This window comes from Phascolarctos cinereus, unplaced genomic scaffold, assembly GCF_003287225.1.
Source record: "Phascolarctos cinereus isolate Bilbo 61053 unplaced genomic scaffold, phaCin_HiC Scaffold_5;HRSCAF=322, whole genome shotgun sequence".
Taxonomy (NCBI): Eukaryota; Metazoa; Chordata; class Mammalia; order Diprotodontia; family Phascolarctidae; genus Phascolarctos; species Phascolarctos cinereus.
In genome coordinates, this window is record NW_027555958.1 from 450149050 (window position 1) to 450172524 (window position 23475).

General features: G+C 47.7%; 1 protein-coding gene across 1 annotated transcript in view; it reads right to left on the minus strand.

Moving 5' to 3' along the window:
• The window catches only part of AGBL4 (AGBL carboxypeptidase 4), a 900343-nt gene that overhangs the window by 39597 nt on the left and 837271 nt on the right, over positions 1 to 23475 (minus strand). The window contains exons 8-9 of the mRNA XM_020987710.2: positions 14622 to 14736; positions 7139 to 7250 (exon numbers count right to left, since the gene is read on the minus strand). Coding sequence (XP_020843369.1) covers positions 7139 to 7250; positions 14622 to 14736 — 227 coding nt within the window. The remainder of the gene's footprint in view (positions 1 to 7138; positions 7251 to 14621; positions 14737 to 23475) is intronic.

Sequence of the window (23475 nt, forward strand, 5' to 3'; positions counted from 1 at the left end):
AGGATCATATTTTTGTCTTTTTTTGTGTGTGTCTCCATCACGTAGCATAATGCCTGGCACATAGTATGTCTTAACAGATGCTTGTTGACTGAAACTGCTCCTGGTTCTGCCTTCTGGGGCTAAACAGAAAAAGTCTTACCCCTCCCCTAACTCCAGCATTCTTTCAGATATTTAGAGGCAGCCACTGCCCCCTCTAAGTCTTCTCCAAGCATCCCATCTCCTCCAATTGATCCTCATATGGCATGACCTCTAAGCTCTTCACCAGCCTCCCTACCTTCCTTTAGACTTGAGCCCTTTGAAAATTTAGTACCTAGAAATGAGCTCAATACTCTAAATGTGGCCCAACCAATCCAAGGACAGTGGGACTATTACTTCCTTTAAGCCTACACTTCATAGAGTTTTTAGCATAAATGAGTGTTTTGAGTACTTGGCCAAAGGCATTTTCCTTATCTATCAGGCACCTACCTCTCAGGGCAGTTGTGAATTTCATATGAAATAACATATGTTCTTAAGTCACTATATAAGTGCTAACTATTATTTTTCTAACATTGAACCAATCCTACATCTCTTGTATAAATATAACTTGGTTATAATGAATGATTTCTTGAGTGAATTGCTGTCATTTAACAAGATTTTATTTAAATTTTAAAGCATGATGATATTGACCTATAGTTTTTTTGTGCTTTATTCTTCCCTGGTTCAGCTATTAGGATTATATTTGTTTCACTAAGAGATTTAGGTAGGATGTCCGACTTCTCAATTTTTGAGAATAATTTGTATAGCATCGGTACTAACTGTTCTTCAAAAATGTGATAGAACTCTCCTGTATATCCATCAGGGTCAGCTTGGTAGTTCCCTTACAGCTAGATCCATTTCCTTTTCTGAGATTGGGTTATTTTAAGATTGTTATTTGGTCTTCTGTTGGTTTGAGTATTTTATATTTTTGAAGGGATTCTTGTCCTCCGGTTTCTTACCATATAACTGTGCTTAGTAGGTCCTAATAACTTTTAATTGCTTTCTTCTGGTTTGGTTTGTATTTCACCTTGTTGGTTTCTCATTTTGTTGATTTTATTTTCTGCCCTCTTCTTTTTAATCAGGTTGGCTAAAGGTTTATCAATTTTATTACTCTTATCAAAGCATCTATGCTTTACATAGTCTTTGGACACCAATTTGTCTATTTCTCCTCTAATTTTTAACGCGTCTTATTTTGTGCTTATCTTATGTTTGATTATTTGTTGGCTTTTTAACTTTTTAAAAATGCATATTCAGCTCATTAATCCTCTCCTTTTTAAAAATTTGTTAATGCATGTTTTTAGGGAAATCATTTTTCCCCTGAGGATTGCTTTAATTGCATCCATGAAATTTTGTAATTTAGTATTTTGGTACAATGGTTTCATCGTTATCATTTTATGTCACATAATTATTAATCATTTCTATGATTTGTTCTTTGACATAACTTATTATTTAGGATTTTACTATGGAGTTTCCATTTATGTTTGTATCTTTTGTTTGTGTTACCTGAACTGACTGATATTTTTATTCTGTTATGATCTGTAAGGAATGTGTTTGATATTTCTGGCTTTTTACATTTATTTCCATTATCTCTGTGCCCTAACACATAGCCAATTTTTGTAAAGTTCTATATGGTGTTGAGAAATACGAATATTCTTTAACAGTCCCATTTAGAAGATGCCACAAATCTTTTAGCCCTAGTTTCTGCAGCAATTCTTTAAATTCTATACTTCCTTTTTGTTTATTTTTCTGTTAAGATTTGTCTGAAACTAAGAGGAGGCACATTAAAGTCTCCTGCTGTTATTGTTAATATCTGTCTCTCATTGTAATTTAGTTAACTTTTCCTTCATGAATCTGGATGCTAAAGCTTTTGAAGCATATAAGTTCATACAATACTGATATTACTTTGTTTCCCATGGTTTCTTTCAACATAATGTAGTTTCTTTGTCTATCTTTTATGTTGTGAACTTTCGTTTTTTGTTTTATCCAACAGCATTATTGTAATTCCCCCTTTTTTTTATTCACTTGATGTCTAGGCAAATTTTTCTCTCTCATTCCCCATTCAATTTTATTCTATATATACCTTTTCTTTTTAGATGCGTATCTTGTAAACAAAAGATGGTGGATTTTTGTTTTCTTATCGAATATGTTGCTCCTTTTCATTTTATTGGATTGTTTAATCCATTCACATTTAAAGTTATGAGACCTAGGTTTGTGTCTACTACTGCTTTTTTAAAAAAAAAATAGGACTTTCATTGTTTCTCTTCCTCTGTAAAGACTGTGCTTTCTCTATTCAGTTATTTTTGCTTTACTTTAAGGCAGGTTCTCTTCTCTTTGCTTTAGGTTCACGCACACACACACCTCTGCCCAACTGCCACTTGTCTCCCCTTCTTCAAGTTTTAGAGTTTTGCTTAATTTATTCTTTGTTCTTTCATGCTTTTATCTAGCTATCTAATTCTTCCCCTTTCAAAAATCTCAGTTAAGTAAATTCCGCTTTCTCTTCCCATTTAATTTCTTTTCCTTGTTAGGTTTTTTTTTAATTCTGTGCCTTTTTCTAAAAAGGCTTTCTTTCCAGTTTTCTTCATTAATTCTCTTCCCTTTCAGTTTATTCTAGACTTTTATGCTTTGATTCATGATCCTTATTTATTTATTTCCTAGTCTCTTAATTCCTCATGGAATTAAAGCTTTGATGGTACCTATTTTGAGTCCCCCTCTCCTAACTATGTCTGTTATTGCCTTGTAGGTCTTTCCCTTTCCTTCTTTATCACTGTTGTGCCTGGAACTATTATCTTCTCATTCCAGGTAACTCTGCTTAGAAACAGTAAGACAGTTCAGTGGATAGAACACTGGGCTTGAAGTTAGGTAGACCTGAGTTCACTTAGCTGAGTGACCCTGGGCAAGTCACTTAACCTTAATTTGCTTCAGTTTCCTCAGCTGTAAAATGGAGATAATAATAGCGCCTCCCTCCCAGGATTATTGTGAGGATCAAATGAGATAATATTTGTAAAACTCTCAGAGTATAGGCATTTGATAAATGTGTGTTCTCTTAATGCAACTCAAGAGAGGATGCCCATCATTTGGGGAATGGCTGAACAAGTTGTGATATCTAGTACTGTAAGAAAGTAACAAGGGGATGGTTTCAGAAAAAACCTGGGAAGATTTGTATGAACTGATGTAAAGTGAGCAGAACCAGGAGAACATTGTACATGGTAACAGCCGATACTGTAACATTGATCAACTGTGAAAGACTTGGCTACTCCTTATTGTTTGGAATAGAAGACTTCCCTCAAATAGGCCACACTCCTAAGTGACATCTCCCCCAAAGGAGAGCTGATCAGGAGAGGCCAGTTAGGATGGGGAAGGGTCTGGGGACGTGATGGATCAGAGGAAGGGAAGGGGTGTTCAAGGAGAAAATAACAGCTGCCTTCAAGAGCACAGGCTGTTCTACAGAAGAGACTTAGCCCTGTTCTGTTTGGCCCCAGAGCTTAGACAAAGGAATAAGGGGCGGGGATCAGGAAAGACTTCCAGACAATGAGTGCTCTCCTAAATTGGGAAATAATTTTTACAACCGGTCTCTCTGATAAGGGCCTCATTTCTAAAATATATAGAGAATTAAGTCAAATTTATAAAAATACAGGTCATTCCTCAATTGATAAATGGTCAAAGGATATGAACAGGCAGTTCTCAGATAAAGAAATTAAAGCCATCTATAGTCATATCAAAAAATGCTCTACATCATTATTGATTGGACAAATGCAAATCAAAACAACTCTGAGGTACCACATCACACCTATCAGATTGGCCAACATGACAAAACAGGAAAATAATAAATGTTGGAGATGTGGGAAAATTGGAACACTAATGCATTGTTGGTGGAGTTGTGAAATGATCCAACCATTTTGGAGAGCAATTTGGAACTATAGCCAAAGGGCTATAAAAATGTGCATACTCTTTGACCCAGCAATAGCACTTTTAGGGCTGTATCCCGAAGAGATCATACAAATGGGAAAAGGACCCACATGTACAAAAATATTTATAGCAGCTCTTTTTTGTGGTGGCAAAGAATTGGAAATTAAGAGGATGTCCATCAATTGGGGAATGGCTGAGCAAGTTGTGGTATATGAATGCAATGAATACTGTTGTGCTATAAGAAATGATGAACAGGCTGACTTCAGAAAAACCTGGAAAAACTTGTACAGACTGATGCTGAGTGAAGTGAGCAGGACCAGGAGAATGTTGTACACAGTAACAGCCATGGTGTACAATGACTAATATTGATAAACTTAACCCTTCCCAGCAATGCAAGGATCTAAGACATCTCCAAAGGCCTTGTGATAGAAAATGCTATCCACATCTAAAGAAAGAACTATGGAATCTGAATGAAGATTGAAGCATACTAGTTGTTACTTTTTTCCTTCCGTTGAGTTTTGTTTCCTCTTTCTGGTGGTTCCTCCTATTGGTTCTAATTCTTACCTACAACATCACTAATGTGAAAATATGTTTAATAGGAATGTATATGTATAGCCTATATCCGATTGTGCACTGTCTTGGGGAGGGTGGTGGGGAGGAAAGGGGAGAAAAATTTTAAACTCAAAAGGTTATGGAAGTGATTGTTGATAAATCAGAATAAATTAATTAAATTAAAAAAAAAAAACAATGGGCGCTCTCCCAACACGGAATGAGATGCCTTGGGAGGTAGTGAGCTCCTGATTACTAGAGGTCTCCAAGCAGAAGGTGAACAGTCACAGTTGGGGATGTCGTGGTGAAGATTCTGCTCAGGAGGATGTTGGACTAGATGGTATGGGCATGCAGAATGGCACCAGTAGGTGAGTAGAGTAGAGAGCCACCTCTCTCTCTCTTTCTCTCTCTCTCTCTCTCTCTTTTGATTTCTCTCTCTCCCTCTTTCTGTCCCTTTGTCTCTGTCTCTCCCTATCTCTGTCTCTTTTTCTTTGTCTCTGTCTCTTTCTCTGTCTCCCTGTCTCTCTTGCTCTATTCTCTCTCTCCTTCTTTCTGTCCCTTTGTCTCTGTCTCTCCCTATCTCTGTCTCTTTTTCTTTGTCTCCCTGTCTCTCTCTCTCTCTCTCTCTCTCTCTCTCTCTCTCTCTCTCTCTCTCTCTCTCTCTATCTCTCTCTCTCTCTCTGTTGATCTCTCTCTCCTTTCTGTCCCTTTGTCTCTGTCTCTCCCTGTCTCTGTCTCTTTTCCTTTGACTCTGTCTCTTTCTCTGTCTGTCTGTCTGTCTGTCTCTCTCTCCTCTTCCTCTTCTTCGTTTCAAAGTAACACCAGGTGGTTCTGGAAGCTGATTACTTTGTCTCCAGGAGAAGGACCCTAAAGGAGCCACAGGCCAGCTGTCTGGGGCACTGGTCTTCATGGGGAAGGTAAGCAGGAACCCATCCCAGCCCTTTAATCTTCTAGCAGATCCCCAGGGGAGTTGCCGGGGATGAGGGGAGCTGGGAGGCGGGAGCAGAGTCTGTCGCTGGGGCTCTGCAGCAAAGCCTGAGGCTACCTGGGGTGCAGGAAGTCAGGGGGAGAAACGCCTGGGGCTCTAGATGCTGGGGCTCTTGTTCACTTTTTGCCAATAAGACTTCGTATGACCTTGGACAAGACATTTCCCTTCCCGGCTTCCTCTTCCAGGTCCATTTAGAGAATGCTTTGGCCATTCTTTACTCAACTCATGCTCTGATAAGAAGGCTTCCTCCCATTCCCCCTCTAGGCGTCTGGTATGTATTGCTGGCACATTATCTCTCCCTTTAGACTGCACTCCTGGAGGGCTGGGACTATGTCTGCCTTTCTTTATATCCCTAGCCCTTGACCAAGGGCCTGGCACACAGTAGGTGCTTAATCAATGCTTGTTGCCTGACTGGATGAATCACTTTGCTGCTGTCCAGTCACATCTGATTCTTCGTGACCCCATTTGGGGTTTTTGTGGCAGAGATACTGGACTGGTTTGCCATTTCCTTCTCCAGCTCCTTTTACAGATGAGGAAACTGAGGCAAACAGGGTAAAGTGACTTGCCCAGGGTCACACAACTTGTAAATGTCTGAGGCCAGATTTGAACTCAGGACTTCTTGACCCCATTGCTCTATCCTCTGCATCACGTCGATGCCCAGGATGAATCACTGCATTCTCAGACTCATCTACAGTCTCAGTTCCTGGAACAATGGTCACACGATGAGTGGGCATCACAGCTGGACTCTAGGCCAGGTGACCGAGTCCAGGCGCTCTCATTCATAGCTCCCTCTCCCATACTCCCCCTCACCTCACTGTTTAAATCCAACCCTTGGTTTTAAGATAAGCTTGAATCGGTTTCACCTGTTTTATTAAGCTGGGTCCAAGCTCTGCCAGCCCCAGGCACAGAAGCTTTCCCTTGTGGGGTGTGGGTTGCTCTAAAGTAAATGGCTTAGTCCTTGAGAGGCTGAATTTACAGGTTAAGGGGATGGGCACCACCCAAATACCAAGAGAATGCAAGTGTTAAGAAGCAGCCCCTGTGGCCTCAGCTAGCATCCCTGGAGGGTGTGCCTGAACTGGACCTGCAGATCCATGTTCTTTGAAGCCCTCCGCTCTTCTCTGCTCTCCTTCCTCTCCTTAGGCCCCTGGCCTTGGATCAAACTGGCAGGACCAGGCACAAATAGCGTCTTGGTTGTGTTGCCCTGGTCCCAGACGCTCCCGCTGAAGGAGCCACCACATGGGTAGGAAAAGCTATGCCAGCTGTGTGGAGTTCTTCAGGGACAGAGTCAACAAGTCCACGTTTCTCTAGGTACCTTCTCTAGATGGTGGCACGTCCCAAAACAGAGCTGGCCATCGGGGTCTTGGACTCATGGTCTCAAGGAGCTATGTAGACATAGCTGAGCTAGGCGCTTCCTCTCTGGGGTGGCTGATGCCCAGGTGAGCTCTCCCAGGTCTGACCCCACCTTGGTCCCTCCCCAGCATCTCAGGCCCTCTGCCTGAGAGGCCATGAGATCTGAGGTCTCTCACTGACATCCCCTCCCCCTTCAGCTGAATCTGCCTCAGTGCTGGCCAGAACTCCTGGCTGTGGTTTTGTCCCAAGGGCCACCCCCCGCCATCCCCACCCCCACCCCTGCCCTGTCCCGAGGCAGAGGGAACACAGCTCTGTTCCGTTATCACTCACCGGGTCGTTGTGCATCTGGATAATGAGCTGCTTCACCCCATACAGAGTCGGGTGGGCCCATGGGGAGGGGTCCAGCCAGTGGCGATTCAGATCAAACCCCATGAGGGAGCACCTGGGAAAGAGCCAAGAGACGCAGTCAGGCAGGGCCTGGGAGAAGAAGGGCAGTGGGGCACAGAGTGGCAGCACAGGAGGGGCAGCCAGAGCTTTACCCTGGAGTCTCGTGGCAACCCTGGGAGGAAGACAAGGGGAAACAGAGACAGAAAGGACTTGTCCAACGTCACTAATAAGTGGTGGAAGCTGGGGTAGGACCTAGGTCTTCTGACCCCAAGTTCTGGGCTCTCTCCATGACATCATGCTTCCTTTCTGAACAGAAATAACACTAGAATAAGAGTCAGGAAGCCTAGATTTTCAATTCAATTTAGTTCAACTCAGCTGGCTCCAATTCAAGTAGTCATTACGCTCAGCATTAGGGCTACAGAGATAAAAGCTACTCTGAGTCAGCACCTGTCCTCAAGGAGGAGACACTCGTCTACCAGGGAAGCCCAGCATGCACCCAGATTGGTATGACACAAGGACCACTGCGGAGTAGCACAGCATTCTGGCAGGATGTGGGGATTAGCTTTCTCTCTGCTGAGCCGCCTTTGGAGGAGTGGCCTGGTTTCTGTGATCCCCAATTTCTAATTGTAAGGGTAGGGTGTTGGGGGCAGCTATGTGGCACAGCGGATAGATCATCAGACCTGGAGTCACGAATATTCATCTTCCTGAGTTCAAATCCAGCCTCAGACACTTACTAGTTGGGTGACCCTGGACAAGTCACTTAACCCTGTTTGCCTCAGTTTCCTCATCTAGAATGTCAGAGCTGAGAGGGCCTTAGAATATGGAATGTCAGAGTGGAACAAGAAGTGGAGGGAGGGCCTTAGAATCTAGAACAGAGAAATGTCAGAGCTGGGAGGAACCTTAGAACTGGGAATGTCAGAGCCAGAGGAGCCTTACAAGAGAGGTCAAAGCAGGGATGTGCCTTAGAATACAGAATGGCAGAACTGGGAGGGTCTTGGACTCTAGAACAGAGAAATGTCAGGGCTGGGAGGGGCCTTAGAACATGGAATATCAGAGCTGGGAGGGATACTTATAGATAACTAATCTAACTTTATTATTTTACAAACAAAGTATTCTATTTAGCCAAGGCTAAGAATCTAGTGTGGGACTAGAACTAGAAGCCAGCTCTCCTGTCTGCCAGTCTTTCCACTGCAGCACAGCCTGACACCTACATCCATCAAGCCTGAGCCCCCACACCTCCCCAGCTCTGGGCATGACCAAAGATGAGCCGGAGCCCAGTCTGGGGAAGGGAGGGATCCAGGCAACACGAGGAGCTGGGGCAGGGTCTAACCCGGCTCCGAATTCTCTGCTCTGAGCTCACAGTCCCTGGCTGCCCCCACTCAAGAGCCTCCAGTTCTCCAACAGACTCAGCCGCTCTGCCTTGAAGATGTGGTACACTTCCACCACGGGGGCAGAAGCCGCCTCCACACGCTGGCTGGCCATCTGGGCTCTTTTCTGGGAGCCGCAACATGAAAGTGATTTAAATAATTGGTTTTGGCCGAGAGCTCTCGTGGGTTAGTTTCTTGATTAGACTTCCAGCCCTGAGAGAAACCTGGCTCTGGTTATAGAGGACACACTGAGAACCAGAGACGACTCATCCCGAGGAGAAGAAGAGGCCAGGGGCTAGCTCATGGCACAAGGTGCAGATTGAGTGGGAGGCTAGGAACCAGCTTCTAATCTTGTCTCTCTTGCTAGCGTGCTGGGTGACCTTGGGCCAGTCACCTCCCATCTATGCATCGTTTTTTTCACCTGTCAGAGGATTAATAAATGCAGACTGTGAGACCTGGAAGAATACTAAGACCATGGACTGATAATCAAGAAGGGGTTTAGAAGTCCAGGGCATCTTCCTTATCCCTCTCTGAAGCCTGCTTTCCCCAAACCAAGGGGCATTGTCAGACCACACCTGGATTTCTTTTCCTCCACCTCTGTCTCTAGGAGGGAAGGGTCACTTAGTCCCAGATCCTTATCTTTCCCATCCACTTGATCAGTTTCTTTTCATCTGTGAGAGTCAGATTGAGAATAAAATCTCCCTTTGTCGGTTTTTCCACTGGACGGTGACCCCAGGCTGAGCCCAATCCTCATCACAGACTGAGTCATCGCACGAACTGCTCCCATTTGTCACAAATGGAAACTGGGCAAGCCAGTGTGGCCGGCTCCATGCAGTCTCTCCCCATATTGAGGCAATCATCTCCTAATGACGTGGGGCTGGGAGGATTGAATGTGAGTGCTGGGATGTCGGGAAAGGGCCTAGAAATGGCTTCCAAACACTCTCTAGTCCAAGCCGGGGCCAACACACCAAACCAGGGGGAGGTTTGGTTTTCTTTGAAAAGATCTCCAAATATGGAGATTGCTCCTGTCACAGGACCTCAGAGGCCATCTAGCCCAAATGCCCTATTTTACAGAAAAGGAAACCGAGACCTGGAGAGATGCAGTACCTGGGGCAGAGCCCCACTTCCTAATAGGATTTAGGGGCAGAGCCAACCCTAGAAGCCTGGTCACCTTTCTCACTGACTCAGTTTTTTTCTACTTTGTTTGTCTCCAGGGAGGGAATTGAGTGAGTAGAGGCACAGCCGCAGCCTACAGCTGGCCCTGAACCCCTGCACTTTCCCAGCTTTCCCAAGTCCTGGCCAGGGTCAGGTCTACATCCCATTAGACTAGGAGTTCCTTGGTGGAAGGGGTCATGTTTTTGCCCTTTTTTGTATCCTCAACACTTAGCAGAGTGCCTGGTTCACAGCAGGTGCTTAATAAATGCTTATTGATAGACTGACTTTCAAATACCCAGCTCTGCAAATATGGCATTCTTTGTTGCTTTCCACAGCACTAACTCCCTCTCCAATGCATGCTGGAAGCAGAAAGGGCAGAGCTGGTCTCCCCACCTCCCTCCCTCTGTCATGGTTCTTACAGATCTTAGCCATGGCATTTCCTTCTCCAGCTCCTTCTACAGACGAGAAAACTGAGGCAAACGGGGTGAAGTGACTTGCCCAGGGTCACATGGCTAGTGTCTGAGGCTGGATTTGAACTCGGTAAGATCAGTCTTCCTGACTCCGGGCCCAGCACTCTATGCACTATGGCGCCACCTAGCTGCCCAATAGAGCGTGTGCTGTTCAGTTGTTTAAGTCACGCCTGACTATTCGTGACCCATTCTGGAGTTTCCTTGCAAAGATACTGAATGCCGTCAAAGGACCCACAGAAGGGATAAAAGTCTCTCTGCCCAGAATGCGGTTCTGGTTCTCAGGCATCCCGTGGGGAGCCACGCCAGTCAGATTTACATGAAGTCACAGCCCCTATTTCCAACTGTCCTCCTTGGAGCACTGAATGCCAGCATCCCAAAGAGCTGTCCAGGCTTTTTGTGAAGACCTCTCATGACGGGGAGATCATTACCTCTCAAGGTGCCTCCTTCCACTGTCAGACAGCCCTCATTGTTATCCAGTTGCTCTTTATATGTCAAATCACCAAGGCAACCAGCATTTATTAAGCACCTATGGTGTACCAACCACTACGTGCTGGGGACACAGAAAGACAGAACCATCCCTGTCCTCTGGGAAGTCACAAGCTAACGATGCCCAATCTATATGGTACCAACATCGGCTTCTCTGTAACTCACATCCCACTCTTCCTCATTCTGCCCTTCAGGGTCAAGGACAGACTCAAGAACTGGAAATGTCTTTAGAACACAGGATGGAGGAATGTCAGAGATCCAGAATGGCACTTAAAACACAGAACAGTCAGAACCGGAGGAGACCTAAGGATACGAGATATCAAGTTCAAACTGGGAGGGAGCTTAGAAGAGAGTATGGGATGTCAGGACTTGGAGAGACTAGAACATAGAACTCTGCTGGGTAGACCATAGAGATTGCCTGGATGAGAGTCCTTATTCAAATGGGGAAACTGAGGCCCATCTAGGTTAAGTGACTTGGCCAGAGTCACACAGCTAGTAAACAGTGGAGCAGGGTTTTGGATTCAAGTCCTATGACTGTAATTCTAAGACCTTAGAACAAGGATCATCAGAACTAGAAGGGGCCCTAGAAATGATTTTGCGTAGGGCCAAAGACAGTCCCCAGAGAGGTGACTGGTCCAAGGTCACACAGCTGCGCACTGGTCCCGACACAGCAGCTTTTCTGCCGTACCGTGCCCAGATTTCATTCGGAGCACGTGTAACTGACATCAGCCACCCTCCCTGTACAAACGGGGGCTCTCTACCTCGAGATGACAAGATAAATGACTTGGCTGGATCTCTCTTCTTAATTAGGTGTTTGTCATGTGTACTCCGTGGAGCCTGGGATAAGCAAACAACCCCGGACCTCGGAATCCATTTATTGCCCTTATTTATGTTTCTGGGCATAACAAATCGATAATTGCCAGGTAGGGCCTCCTGCTGCCAGTGCCTAACTGGAATTTAACGACAATTACCTTTTGTTACCATAGAAATGGGGCCGGAGTCCTTCCCTGCAACAGCTCTTCTCCCTCCCCATCCCCCCCATCCCCCTCCCACCAGACCCAGCTTGGGGAGGGGGAAAGCTGCAGTGAAGCATTACCATAGTAATTGCCTCTCTGTCATCATAAAAGCAGCCAGGCCCCCAAAGAGATCTCAAGGCTGCAGAATTTCTCATCTGCCAGAAAACTGGCTAGGAAGCGGGGGCGGCAACAGAAGGGGCAGAGGAAAGAAGCGCAGGGGAACCTGGGCTTTCGGAGTTGGAGGGCATCCCAGAGACATCTTGTCCAGCTCCCACCTGGCCAAGACCTCCCTGATACGGGGTCATCTTGCTGGAAAACCATCAGGGATGGGGGACTCACTACCTGCCCAGGCTGTACATCCCACTTTTGACAACTCTCCTCATCGGGCTGTTTGTTCACTTGATTTTTGCCTTTCATTGAGTCAAAGGTGGTGGCAGGAAGTACAGTCACTTTCAGGTCCAAGAGTTAATATTTGGAGGAGGGAGATATCAGAGGCCAACCTCTTTCACTTACTATATTCAGTCTTAGGTTATATTTGGGTGGCTACTGGGCTCCGTGAAATCCTCGGGTTGTCAAAAGACCTCAAACAGGAAAGTAAATTTGGTGATGCCTCCCTTTCCCCTGTGGCAGACGCAAGAGAGAATATGGGCAGGTCTGGAGGGGCTTCAATCTGCATTGCTGAAGGACTCCCTTGAACCAGCGAGGTCCCAGACCCACTAGAGTGTTAGGGTACTTCAGCGTTTGGGGAATCGCATTCATCTATGCACACGACTCATCTAACAAGCCTCACCTTTCCAACAGACACATCTCCCCAAGGTCATCTCACAGATGCTTTTGGGTTTTTCGGTTTGTTTTGTTTTTTGGGATAAGGCAATCGGGGTTAAGTGACTTGCCCAAGGTCACACAGCTGGTAAGCGTCAAGTGTCTGAGGCCGGATTTGAACTCAGGTCCTCCTGACTCCAAGGCCGGAGCTTGATGAAGTCCATCCATCCCCCAACCAAGCCCTGCTTGCCTCCTAGGATCCACCCCTACCTAGGAGCATAGGGGATAGGTTTATAGATGTTGTGAAAAGATGACAGATTTGGAGTTGGGAAACTAGGGTTTGAATACCAGCTCTGCCTCTTCATATGCTGAGGAAGACACTTTGATTCCCCGGGACTCAGTTTCTCTATCTAGATTGGAGTAAATGACCTCTGAGCTCCATTCTAGTCCCAAATCCACAGTTCACGACCCTATGAAGGGTAGAGGGGCAAGCTCCTTTCTTTTTCTTTTTTGTTGTATTTTGCTAGGCAGTGGGGTTAAGTGACTTGCCCAGAGTCACCCAGCTAGTGAGTGTCAAGTGTCTGAACTTTTTTTGAGCTCAGGTCCCCTTGACTCCAGGGCAGGTGCTCTATTCACAGCACCACTTAGCTGCCCTGGTAAGTGCCTTTCTAAAGGTCGCTCAGGTAGTAAGGAGCACAGGCAATATTTGAGCCCTGATCTTCAGAGCCCAGATGCCAGGCCTCTCTGTATTACGGTAGAAAGCCACAAACACCAAATGCACATCACCTCCTGCGTGGCGGTGCTCTGGAATACTAACTCCAGGCCTGAGGCCCTCTGTGTGTTAATACCTACTCACAAGCCCTCACCAGTGACCGTACTTTCACTGGACGGACAGAAGCCATGTGAGTTCAAACAAAAGACATTTACTCAAATTGGGGTTGGGATTAGACCTGTGATTTCATTGATCCAGGGAACTCCTGGATAAGGAAACTCTCCCTACCTGCTTTCACTGCTAATTTTTGTTTTACAGAGATGTCCAGAGCACTGGAAGCATAAGGTGCTTGCTGGGAATCCTACAACCAGTGTGTGGCATGACTCTGAGGTCAGCTCCCTCTCTGCCATGCCCCACTGCCTCTTTTAATCAAACAGCTTAATAAATAAAATGAAAAGAACTCTACCCCCTCCACCATGTGCACATGGAGCACCCTCTTCCATGGGTTACCATGGCATCCAAAGGGAAGGGCACACATGCAGAGTGCAGTCAGGACCATGGGGCACACATGGAAAGAACAAACATGATGAGTGAACATATGATGAGGCACATACCAGGGATCCTTGTGGCCAGGACAACTCACACCTCTGACGGTGCAGGGGAGCTGACACCCCTTAACGTCCTTGAGGGCAAGGTCCAAGCCGACATCTTTGTATTCCCAGAAGCAAACCCAGCCTGCCAGACACAGGAGTGCTCAGAGAATATTAGATGAAGATGGGGCTTGAAGGAATAGTTAGATTTAGGGAGGAGACCAAAATAAAATGGCCCCCAAAATGGGGCATCGTCCCACTCCAGAAAGGGCAAAGGACCTGTGGTTTGTAATGCCCTTGTCTCCTGAGAGGTGGGCTGACCCTGAGCTCTGGTATGGAAGGTCAGTTGTTGATCTAAGGTCATAGATTTAAACATGAAGGGATCCTGAGACATCATGTACCCCAGGCCACTCATTCTACAGAGGAGAGAAATGAGTCCCAGACAAGGTGAGTGACTCACTCAGTGTCATGTGGCTCAGGAGAAGCAAAGCTGGGAATCCAATCTAGAGCCAGTCCATGGCACCCAATAGCCTCTCCCCACTATGAGGATTATCTGTGAACTTCTCTGACCTGAGGCTTAAAGTAGCTAAACATGGGGGGGGGGCTGTAGTCCCAGCCTGGCCACAAGCTGCTCTGTGACCCTGGCCAGGAAGGACATTTCCTTTATCTGAGCCTCAGTTTCCTCATCTGTAATTTGAGGGGGGTGATGAATACTTGGTTTATGGGACCCTAGAACTAATCTCCCCAAAGCTGGTGCTGACCATCCCCTGGGGTAATGGCCAGCCCAAAGTCTGTGCTTTAGGATGCTTCTATGCCCTCTTCCTGCTTCCCCAAAGCTCCCATCCATGAGCTTTCCAGTATCCCTTACCTGTAATTTCCCAAGTAGACTCCATCAGGGTTCAACATTGGTGCAATCTTAAAGACCAGGTGGTCCCGCAGGACTCGGGCAATTGGGTGGTGGCTCACAAGGAAGTCAATGATCCCTGGGAAGAGGAGGGAAGAGGCAGCGTTAAAAGTGCTCCCCACCTGGCCAATACTGTGGCCATCCCCACTGACTCAGTAGCAGACAGGTCACCAATTCTAGGACAATTCTATTCTGGTACAAAACAGAACATCACAACAACCTTGGGAGGTATTATCTCCTTTTCATAGTCGACAAAACTGAGGCAGACAGAGGTTAAGTGGATTTCCCAGCGTCACTTAGCCAGGCCAGATTTGGTGACATCAGCCAGCAGCTGGGAGAGGGATTCGGCAGGGCGGTGGACACAAGAGGCCTTCTGGTGTCCCTGGAATGGATGGGGGGCCCGCTACTCTTTCTACAGAAGTCGGATGCTGATGCTCTCACTTAGGGCTTTCACCAAAAGGGGCTGATTTCTTTATTTTATCAGGCTAAGATAAAGGTGACTCTGTCACCTTCTGAACATGAGTATCTCAGTTTCCCCTATAAGATGCAAGTTGGGATGGCCAGCCTGTAGAGTGAATTACAGCTTGGCCAATCTATGGTCTGTGTTGATGGTCCCATAAAGCACTGGGACCCCTTCCCTGGGGAAAAGTTTTAAGTGAACTGCTACTGAGGCAAGTCAGAGAAGGGTCAGCAGGGTTACAGGGCAGCTGAAAAGCCCATGAAGCACTGGATTGCCTTAAGAGAGACTTGGTCCATAAGGATGTAAATCCCGCTGTCCTTGGTCCTGGTCAGGCTACATCTGGGACACTGCATTCTACTCTGGGTGCTATCACTTAGGAAGAGCCCTGACAAAATGAAGAGGGTCCAGAGGAGGGCAGCCAGAATAGGGAGGGCCTGGGATCCACATCCTGTAAGAACCAGCTGAAAGAACTGGGCACGTTGAGCCTCCAGAAGAGAAGACTGGAAGGGGGGTGGCAGAAGCAGACAGGATAGACAAAGTGTCTTCAAATGTTTTACAGGCTGTCATGTGGAGGAAGAATAAGAGTTTTTTACTTCAGGTATGCATCGGACTAGATATCTCTAAGAACCCTCCCAGGTCTGGGATTCTGGGATTCTACCAGTGCTTTCCTTTTCTCCACTTCCCTGGGGTTTGGCTGAGGTCAATAGCATCTCTCTGTCCAGCTGTCCGGCTGCAGGTTGGGCAGCAGATCCAGACCTTCCCCCTGGCTGGTTGGGCAGCTGCCTTCCTTCTTTCATCCTCCCTCCCTGCTTTTAATAGCTGCCTAATTGGCAGGCCAATTAATCTGCTCATCTGTGAAGAGGAAATTTCGGGCACGGAGGAGCTCAGCTTCCAGAAGCCCTCTCGAAGGTAACATTAACGGGACCTGGCTTGCTGAGCACCCTGCAACATGATATCAGGCCACGCTGGGAGCCCAGGTCAATTACTGGACAAATTAAGCAATTATTAGCCACTAACGAGGGTGGCTGGCATCATTACCCTTCCTGTTTACCAGCAAACTGTTATTTTCAGATGAAGACCAACAAACAAATTAAGAAATCTGCTTTGGTGTGGGCTCAGTGGGCAAAGAGATATCATGTTGGCTATTGTCTCCTAATGGGTGCTTGACCTCAGACCAGCCAGGCCTGGCATCCTAAGCCAAGCCAGATCCCCGAAGGCATATGGATATCATCACCTTCTACCTGCCTTCACGGCCAAAAGAGTCACTCCTTAGTGTCCACGCTCCAGGACCTGAGCCCTTCCATAATGTTCAGCCCCAATATGTGTGGTGGTCGTAGAAAGCAGCCTGGATCTAAGTCACAGTGCTCCCACTAGCTGGACAGCTTCGGCTGTGCCCCTCCCAAGCCTCAGTTTCCTAATATGTAAAAATGATTGAGTTGCATTAGATATCCAAGTCTCTTCAGCCCTAAATCCTATGACATTATGGGCATTTCCTAGGCTGCCCCACCTGATTCCCCTTCTCCGACTGTGACCTTCCCTGTCTCCCCACTGGTCACCTGGAATCTGCCCCTGGTCCTGGAAGAGGTCCTTCTGTCTTATCTCACCAGATGTGTGGCTGACAAGCATGGGGACAATGCAGTCTCCAGAGAATTCCACAGCAGGTGCTTCAAAACAAAATTTTGTTCAGCCCCCCAGTGCAGTGGAGAGGCAGTGTGTGGTGTGCTTGTGACCCATGATGATGGAGTGGGGGTGCAGGGAGAAGCATAGAATATATCCTTAAGGATCCAGGTGACCAGGAAAAGGAGGGGGCAAGTCATATGACACGGACCCAGAGGGCAGAGCCAGACAGATTTTACTCAGTAGAAGGAAAAGCTTCCTGACAAGTAGAACTGGTCCAAATTGGGGGGTGGGGTTTAGGAGCGCTTGTCGGGTCTAATAATAGCTCACGTTTAGAGAGCAGCTTGAAGTCAGGGAGCTGCTTTGTAGATACTATCTCATCTGGTGCCCACAAAACAACCCCATTTCCTCATCTGTAAAATGGGGATAATAATGCCCACTAGATCCCATGAGATAACATAAGCAAAGTGTTTTGCCAACCTGAAAGTGCTATAGATATTCTAGCTATTGTTATCATTATTATTATTATTCAAGTAGGGAAACTGAGGCCAGGGAGGGCAAGAGACTTGCCCACAGTCCCATATGGTATGGAGCAGAACCAAGGTCTGAACTCTGGCCCTCATCTCCAAGTCTAGCACTCTTTCAGCTGCATCCTAAAGCTTTGCATCCACATCTCTGGGAACTGGCTAGATGGGCTGAATCCACAAGGGACAGCTCCCCTACTTCCCTTGCAGGCCTTGCTACTACTGCCCTGGGCCTAGTCATCTCTCCTGTTCAGATTCCTAGGGACATCCGCTAACCCTAAGGGCATGCAGGTCACACAAAATCAGGCACAACATGCAACACTGGGCTGAAGATGATGATGAATGATGAAGAAGAAGAGATGAATGGAAGGCCTTACACATGAGTTCAAAATATCACTTTACAGGATAACACGGCAGTGGGGAGGAGGAAACAAAGACAGTGCTTTGTCTGAAAAAGATCTGGGGACTCAAGCGCACCACAAGCTCAGGATGAATCAAAGCCAAAAAACTTAGTGTGATCTTGGACGACTTAATCAAGAGAGGCAGGCCTGGTGTCCAGGGATAAGGAGGTGATAGATCCACTGTTCTCTCCTCTGGTCAGGCCACAGCCAGAGGACTGGGTTCAGTCCTGGGCACTACAGTTTAGGAAGGACATTGACATTCAAGGGATGACTACTAGCCTAGTAAAGGGCCTCAAGTTCACATCTCATGAGGACCAGTTGACAGAACCAGGGATGACTATCTTAGAGAATATTCAGGGGAGACCTAATAGCCATCTTTAAGAACCCAAAGGGTTGTTCTGTTTGGCTGCAGAGGCTAAGACCAGGAGGCTGCGGCATATATGGAGTCACAGAAAGGCAGCCTTTGGCTTGAAGACTGTCCTAGGCCTTGGAGCTGTCCAAGAGCGGGAGGTGCTGCCTCTGGAGGTTTGTGCTCAGGCAGGAGTTGGCTTATGGGACCTCCAGGGTCCTCCTCGCCTCTGACATTCTGGGAGTCCCATTCCCTCGGCTTTCTGAGGGCTGCAGGACCCACCTACACCATTCCCCCTCACCCCCAGAAAAGCTAAGCAGTTGAATCTGTTCATACAAACATAATGGCCTTCCCTCTCTACCCTCCAAGACAATTCTCCTCTAGCTGGTGAGCTTTCCCTGGCTTTATCTGCCCAGAGGATCCACAGGCCTTCCATAGAATGTCTTCCACTCTCCCCAGCACCTGTGTTTGTGCCTTCCCACCTGGCCCGTAGTACCTTCCACCATCACAGAGACCCTGCTTCATTTTGCAGAAGAAGACCCAGACCCAGAGAGGCTGTGATTTATAGAAGGTCACGGAGCAAAGACCCCATCCCTAGTTCCCCGACTCCAAAGCCTGGCTTCCTTCTGCTATGCATGCCCCTGGCTCCAGCTCTGGCTCGGCCACTAACACAGCATTTCTTCCTTCAAATTAGGATCTTCGGGTAGACGTAGAACTAGAACACATCTAGAGCGAGAAGAGCCCCAGAGGACATCCGGCCCAACCTACTCAGTTCTGAGGTGAGGAAACCGAGGCTTGGATGAGTGAAGTCGGCCAGTCAATAAGCATTGATTAAGCACTCACCCTGTGCTGGAAGACAAAAGAGGGGCTCCTGACCTCAGGGAGCTCCTATTCTAACCGGGCCGATTACATGTAAATGCCTAGGAACATACAAGACATGCAGTGTAGATGGAAGGCAGTGTCAGAGGAGGGCACGAGCAGCTGGGGTGGGGACAGAGGGCTGCGCAAGACCTCCTAGAGAAGGTGCTGCTGGAGCTGAGTCTTAGGAAGCCCAGAGTAGAGCTGAGAAGGGGCAGCATCTCAGGCATCAGGTCAGCCAGTGCCAAGGTGTGACACTGAGATGGAGGGTCAGGTGTGAGGAACAGCAGAGAGCCCAGAGAAGCTGGACCACCAAGTGCACGGAGGGGAATCCAAGTCAGGAAGACTGGGAAGGCAGGAAGGGGCCGAGGTGTGAAGGACGCTTAGATCCAAACACTTTATATTTGATCCTGGGGGTAATTGGTGGTCACTGGAGTTTACTGAGTGGGTCTGGGGGTGGGAGGATGAGAAGGGTGACACCTACATTTTAGAAAGGTCACTTTTGGGGCAGCTAAGTGGTGCAGTGGATAGAGCACTGGCCCTGAAGTCAGGAGGACCGGAGTTCAAATCCAGCCTCAGACCAAACTCTTGACACTTACTAGCTGTGTGACCCTGGGCAAGTCACTTAACCTCAATTGCCTAAAAAGAAAAAAAAATTTAAAAAAAAAAAAGGTCACTTTGGCCTCTGTGTGGAGGAGTAATTGGAATGGGGAGAGATGAGACAGGTTAAGAGCCAATTGTGATAACCCAGGTCAAAGGTGATGAGGATCTGAACTAGACTGTTTGGCTGGAGAGAAGGGGACATATATGACTGATATTATAAAATTACAAGATTTGAGAACAGATTGGATATGCGGGGTGAGTGCAAGGCTTTGAAGAGGGCATCTAGATTGCAAGCCAAGGTGACTGATGGGGTGGTGGTACCCTCAGTATAAAGGGGGAAGTTCATAAGAGAGGAGAGTTTTTTGAGGAAAAGGTCATGAGTTCTGTTTTGGATGTGTGAGGGTTGAGATGTGTATGGGACATCGACTTCAAGATGTATGAATGCAGCTCGGAAGAGAGGTGAGGGCTGGATATATGGGATATGGGAATGGATATGGGAACCATCTTCATAGACAGAATCACTGAACCACGGGAGCTGATGAGGCTACCAAGTGACATAGTATAGGGAGAATAGAGAAGGCCCAGGACAGAACATCCCCTGGGGAAGGGGATACGGAACCAGCAAAGGAGACTGAGGAGGAACAGGTAGACAGCTAGCAGAATTAAGAGGGCAGCATCTGAAAAACCCAGAGAGCAGAGAACATTCAGGAAGAGAGGCTGGCCAAAGGCCAAGAAAAGAAGGAGGTGCCCTAGGAGCAAGTATGGTGCCTGGGATTGGCCTGAGCTTGAATCTTGGCTCTGCCACCCACCGCCAGTGTGGCCCCAAGCAAGCCATGCATCATCCTTGGGCGTCACTACCTTCACCTGTAAAACGAGGGGGATGAGACAAATAAAACAGATGAGATGACCTCTGAGACCACCTCAGCTGGCAATGAAGAGAGGGAAGCTTCCATTGGATGAGGAGATTGGAAGCCAGAGTTAAGAGGGTTTAGAAGGGAGTGAGAGGAAAGGAGGTAGAGGCAGAGGTGCGGATAGCTTTCTGAGAGCATTTAACCAAGAGGGGAAGAGAGATACCCAAAGATGGCTGATCGGAATGGACAAATCAAAGGATTGTTTTTAAGGATGGGGGAAGCATGGACATGTTCTTCATAAGCATCAGGGAAGGAGACATGAGATAGGGAGAGAATGAAGATTATTGAGAGAGGGAAGATGGCAGAGGGGACAATCTGCTGGAGGAGGTGGCTGGAATCAAGGGGCTGGCCTCGGCCAGGAGAACCGCCCCTTCATCAGAGGCTGGAAGGAAAGAGAAGAGAAGTGGGGGATGATGTCAGAGAGAGCTCTTGGGAAATGGCTTCAATAGTTTAAGTGAAATAAAGGAGGAGAGGATTGGGGTGGGAGGAGGGCCACAGGAGGTTTGGAATAGCGGCAGTGAAGAATGGGATGGACAGCCAATGAGAAAGAGAGAGGGAATCTTGGCCAAGGCCACTCAGGTCCTAAGAGGCAGGTGGAGAATCCAAACTCAGGTCCTCTGACTTCAGATCTCTGAATATTCCATGTTTGTGAGATCCTGGAAGTCAGGGCAGAGCTAGAAGCAATGACGAGGGAGAGAGAAGGAGGTTTGACATGAGGTTGAGCTTTCTAACCATCAGAGCTACTGGATTACAAAACAGTCAGCCTGAGGAGGCAGTGAGCTCCTGTCACTGGATATACGAGTCTGGCACACTCCCCATCAGGCTGGCTGCACTGGATAAAAGGTTGGCTTCGTACCATCTTATGTCCCTTCCACTTCAGAGATTCTGAGCTTCTATCATCTTAGCTAGGGTTTTAGCTGCGATTTCTCCATTGGTAAAATCATAGTCCATAGGAGCTAAAAGAGATGCTAGCGGTCAGCTAGTAGCCAGCTCATGGAACACAAGGGGAAACAGGCCCAGAGACGGACAGGCCCTTGCCCAAGGTCACAGAGGGGAGGAAGAGACAGAGCTAGATTTTGAGGCCCAGTCTAGACTAGACATCCTCTGGGGCTCCTCCCAGCTCCGACAGCCCAGGACTCTACGTGACCTTGAAAGGCCTCTCGAGTGCTAAGATTCAGAGACGGCTTAGCACATGGGGTCCTAGACTAGCGAGCATTCTGAAAAGAGCACTGTGGAGACTGGCCATCCCCCAACAGCCCCAAGGTGTCCTGGAGCCTGGAACCAGCTGCTTTCCTCTGGCCGTCTCCAAGTGCTCCCCCTCCAGACTTCATCCATTCGCACAACAGCCGGCCAGACAGGTAGGGGGTGGGAACTGGGCTCCCAGACAGATGGAAGCAGCTAGGACACAGGCACTCGCTGGCTGCCCAAGGTCGTCTTATCAGGGACTTGGCGGGGAGAGAGAAGCTCCAATTGCCTGCCATACTGAGCCTCCCCACAACTCCTGCTCTCAAAGGGATGGAAGAGGAGGCAGTGTGGGCCATGGCAAGGGCTGTAGACTCGGCACCAGAGGCCATGTTTGAACCCTGGCTCTGCCATGTGCCAGCAGTATACCTCACAGCCAGTCCTTCCTCCTCTTCCTCAATTTCATCCTCCATGAAAGTTAGGGGCTTGGACTCAGGGGCCTCTAAAAACCTCTTGATCCTGTTAGTGGGATGGGACTGGGGTAGGGCTGGAGCATGTTAAGGATGCTTCTTTAGCTGCGTGGCATGGGCCTGGGTTTTGTCCTAGACCTGTCACTATTGGCTTTCTGGACCTCAGTTTCCTCATCTGCAAAATGGGGAAAACAACAGTACCTCTCTCCCAGGGTTGTTATGAGACTCAAATGAGAAAATAATTGTGAAGGGCTTAGCACAGTGCCTGACACATAGTAGGCACTGTATAAATATTGGCTAGTATTATTATTATCATTATTAATATGTCATGAACCTTTCACTTGGTCCTCACCCTCTGACCACAAAAAGCCAGGGTCTGAGGCAAATGCAGCCTTCCTAACAGCTTTAGACTGTAGGAATGAAGGGTGACCAGTGAAAGAGCTGAGCCTGAGAAGGGCCAGAGGCAGAGAGGACAGAGATCAAGGAACAGGTTTAGATTCATAGATGACTGAACAGTAGCTCAAACCTCTTCATTTTACAGAGGAAGAAACCAAGGCCCAGAGAATGCAAAGGACTTGGTCAGGGTCACATAGAAAGTCACTGACAGTCAGAATTCAAACCCAAGTCCCCTGACTCCTAGCCCGGGCCATAATCCAGGTTGCTAAACAGGCAGCCAAGGAAAACACAGATCTGAAGTGGCTGGTCCTACCTGTCAGAGATTCAACTCAACAAACACATGTTGCAGACCTTGAGTGATGGGGAGCTCATTACCTCCCGTGGTAGCCTATTCCCCTTTGGGGTAGGTCTCCTAAGCAGGCCTCTTCTAACCCTGTTGTTCCTAGTTCTGCCCTCTCAGGCCAGGCAGAATACCTGGGGCATAATGATAATTGCACTAGAGGCGAGATTGGGTGATTGGGGTACACATGCCAGCTTGGAAGCTTGCTGGCCCTGACACCCTGGCCAGGGCAAGGATTTTATCCCCATTTTATAGGAGAACCAGCTGGGATTCAGAGAAGGTGATTTAGTTTACAAAGTACAGTTTACAAGCGCTTCGGTAATGAGTCAACCAGCATTTACTAAGTGCAGGGGATGCAGACAAGTACATCCCCAGAGCTGCCATTCTGCTAGAACCTTCTATCTGTGTGGAGGGGAGAGGGGGAAGAGAAGGAGACAGTAACACAGAGATGGGGCATTAACGTGAAGAACACAGCACACACAGGTGCCTCTACTCCTATGAAGGACGTCTCCATGATCGAAATGGAGGGGCGGCTTTCTTCTGGCCAGCAAAAGACTGGCCTTGTCCTGTTGGCCCTCGTAAAGCAAGCTTGCCAGCCCTGAGATACAGTCTAAGCAGGAAGCAGCTGTGTGTAGTTGCCCCCTGTGATGAAGGTCAGGGGAGGGGGGTTTCTCTCTCTTCCCCTCAGCCCTCCCACCCCACCATTA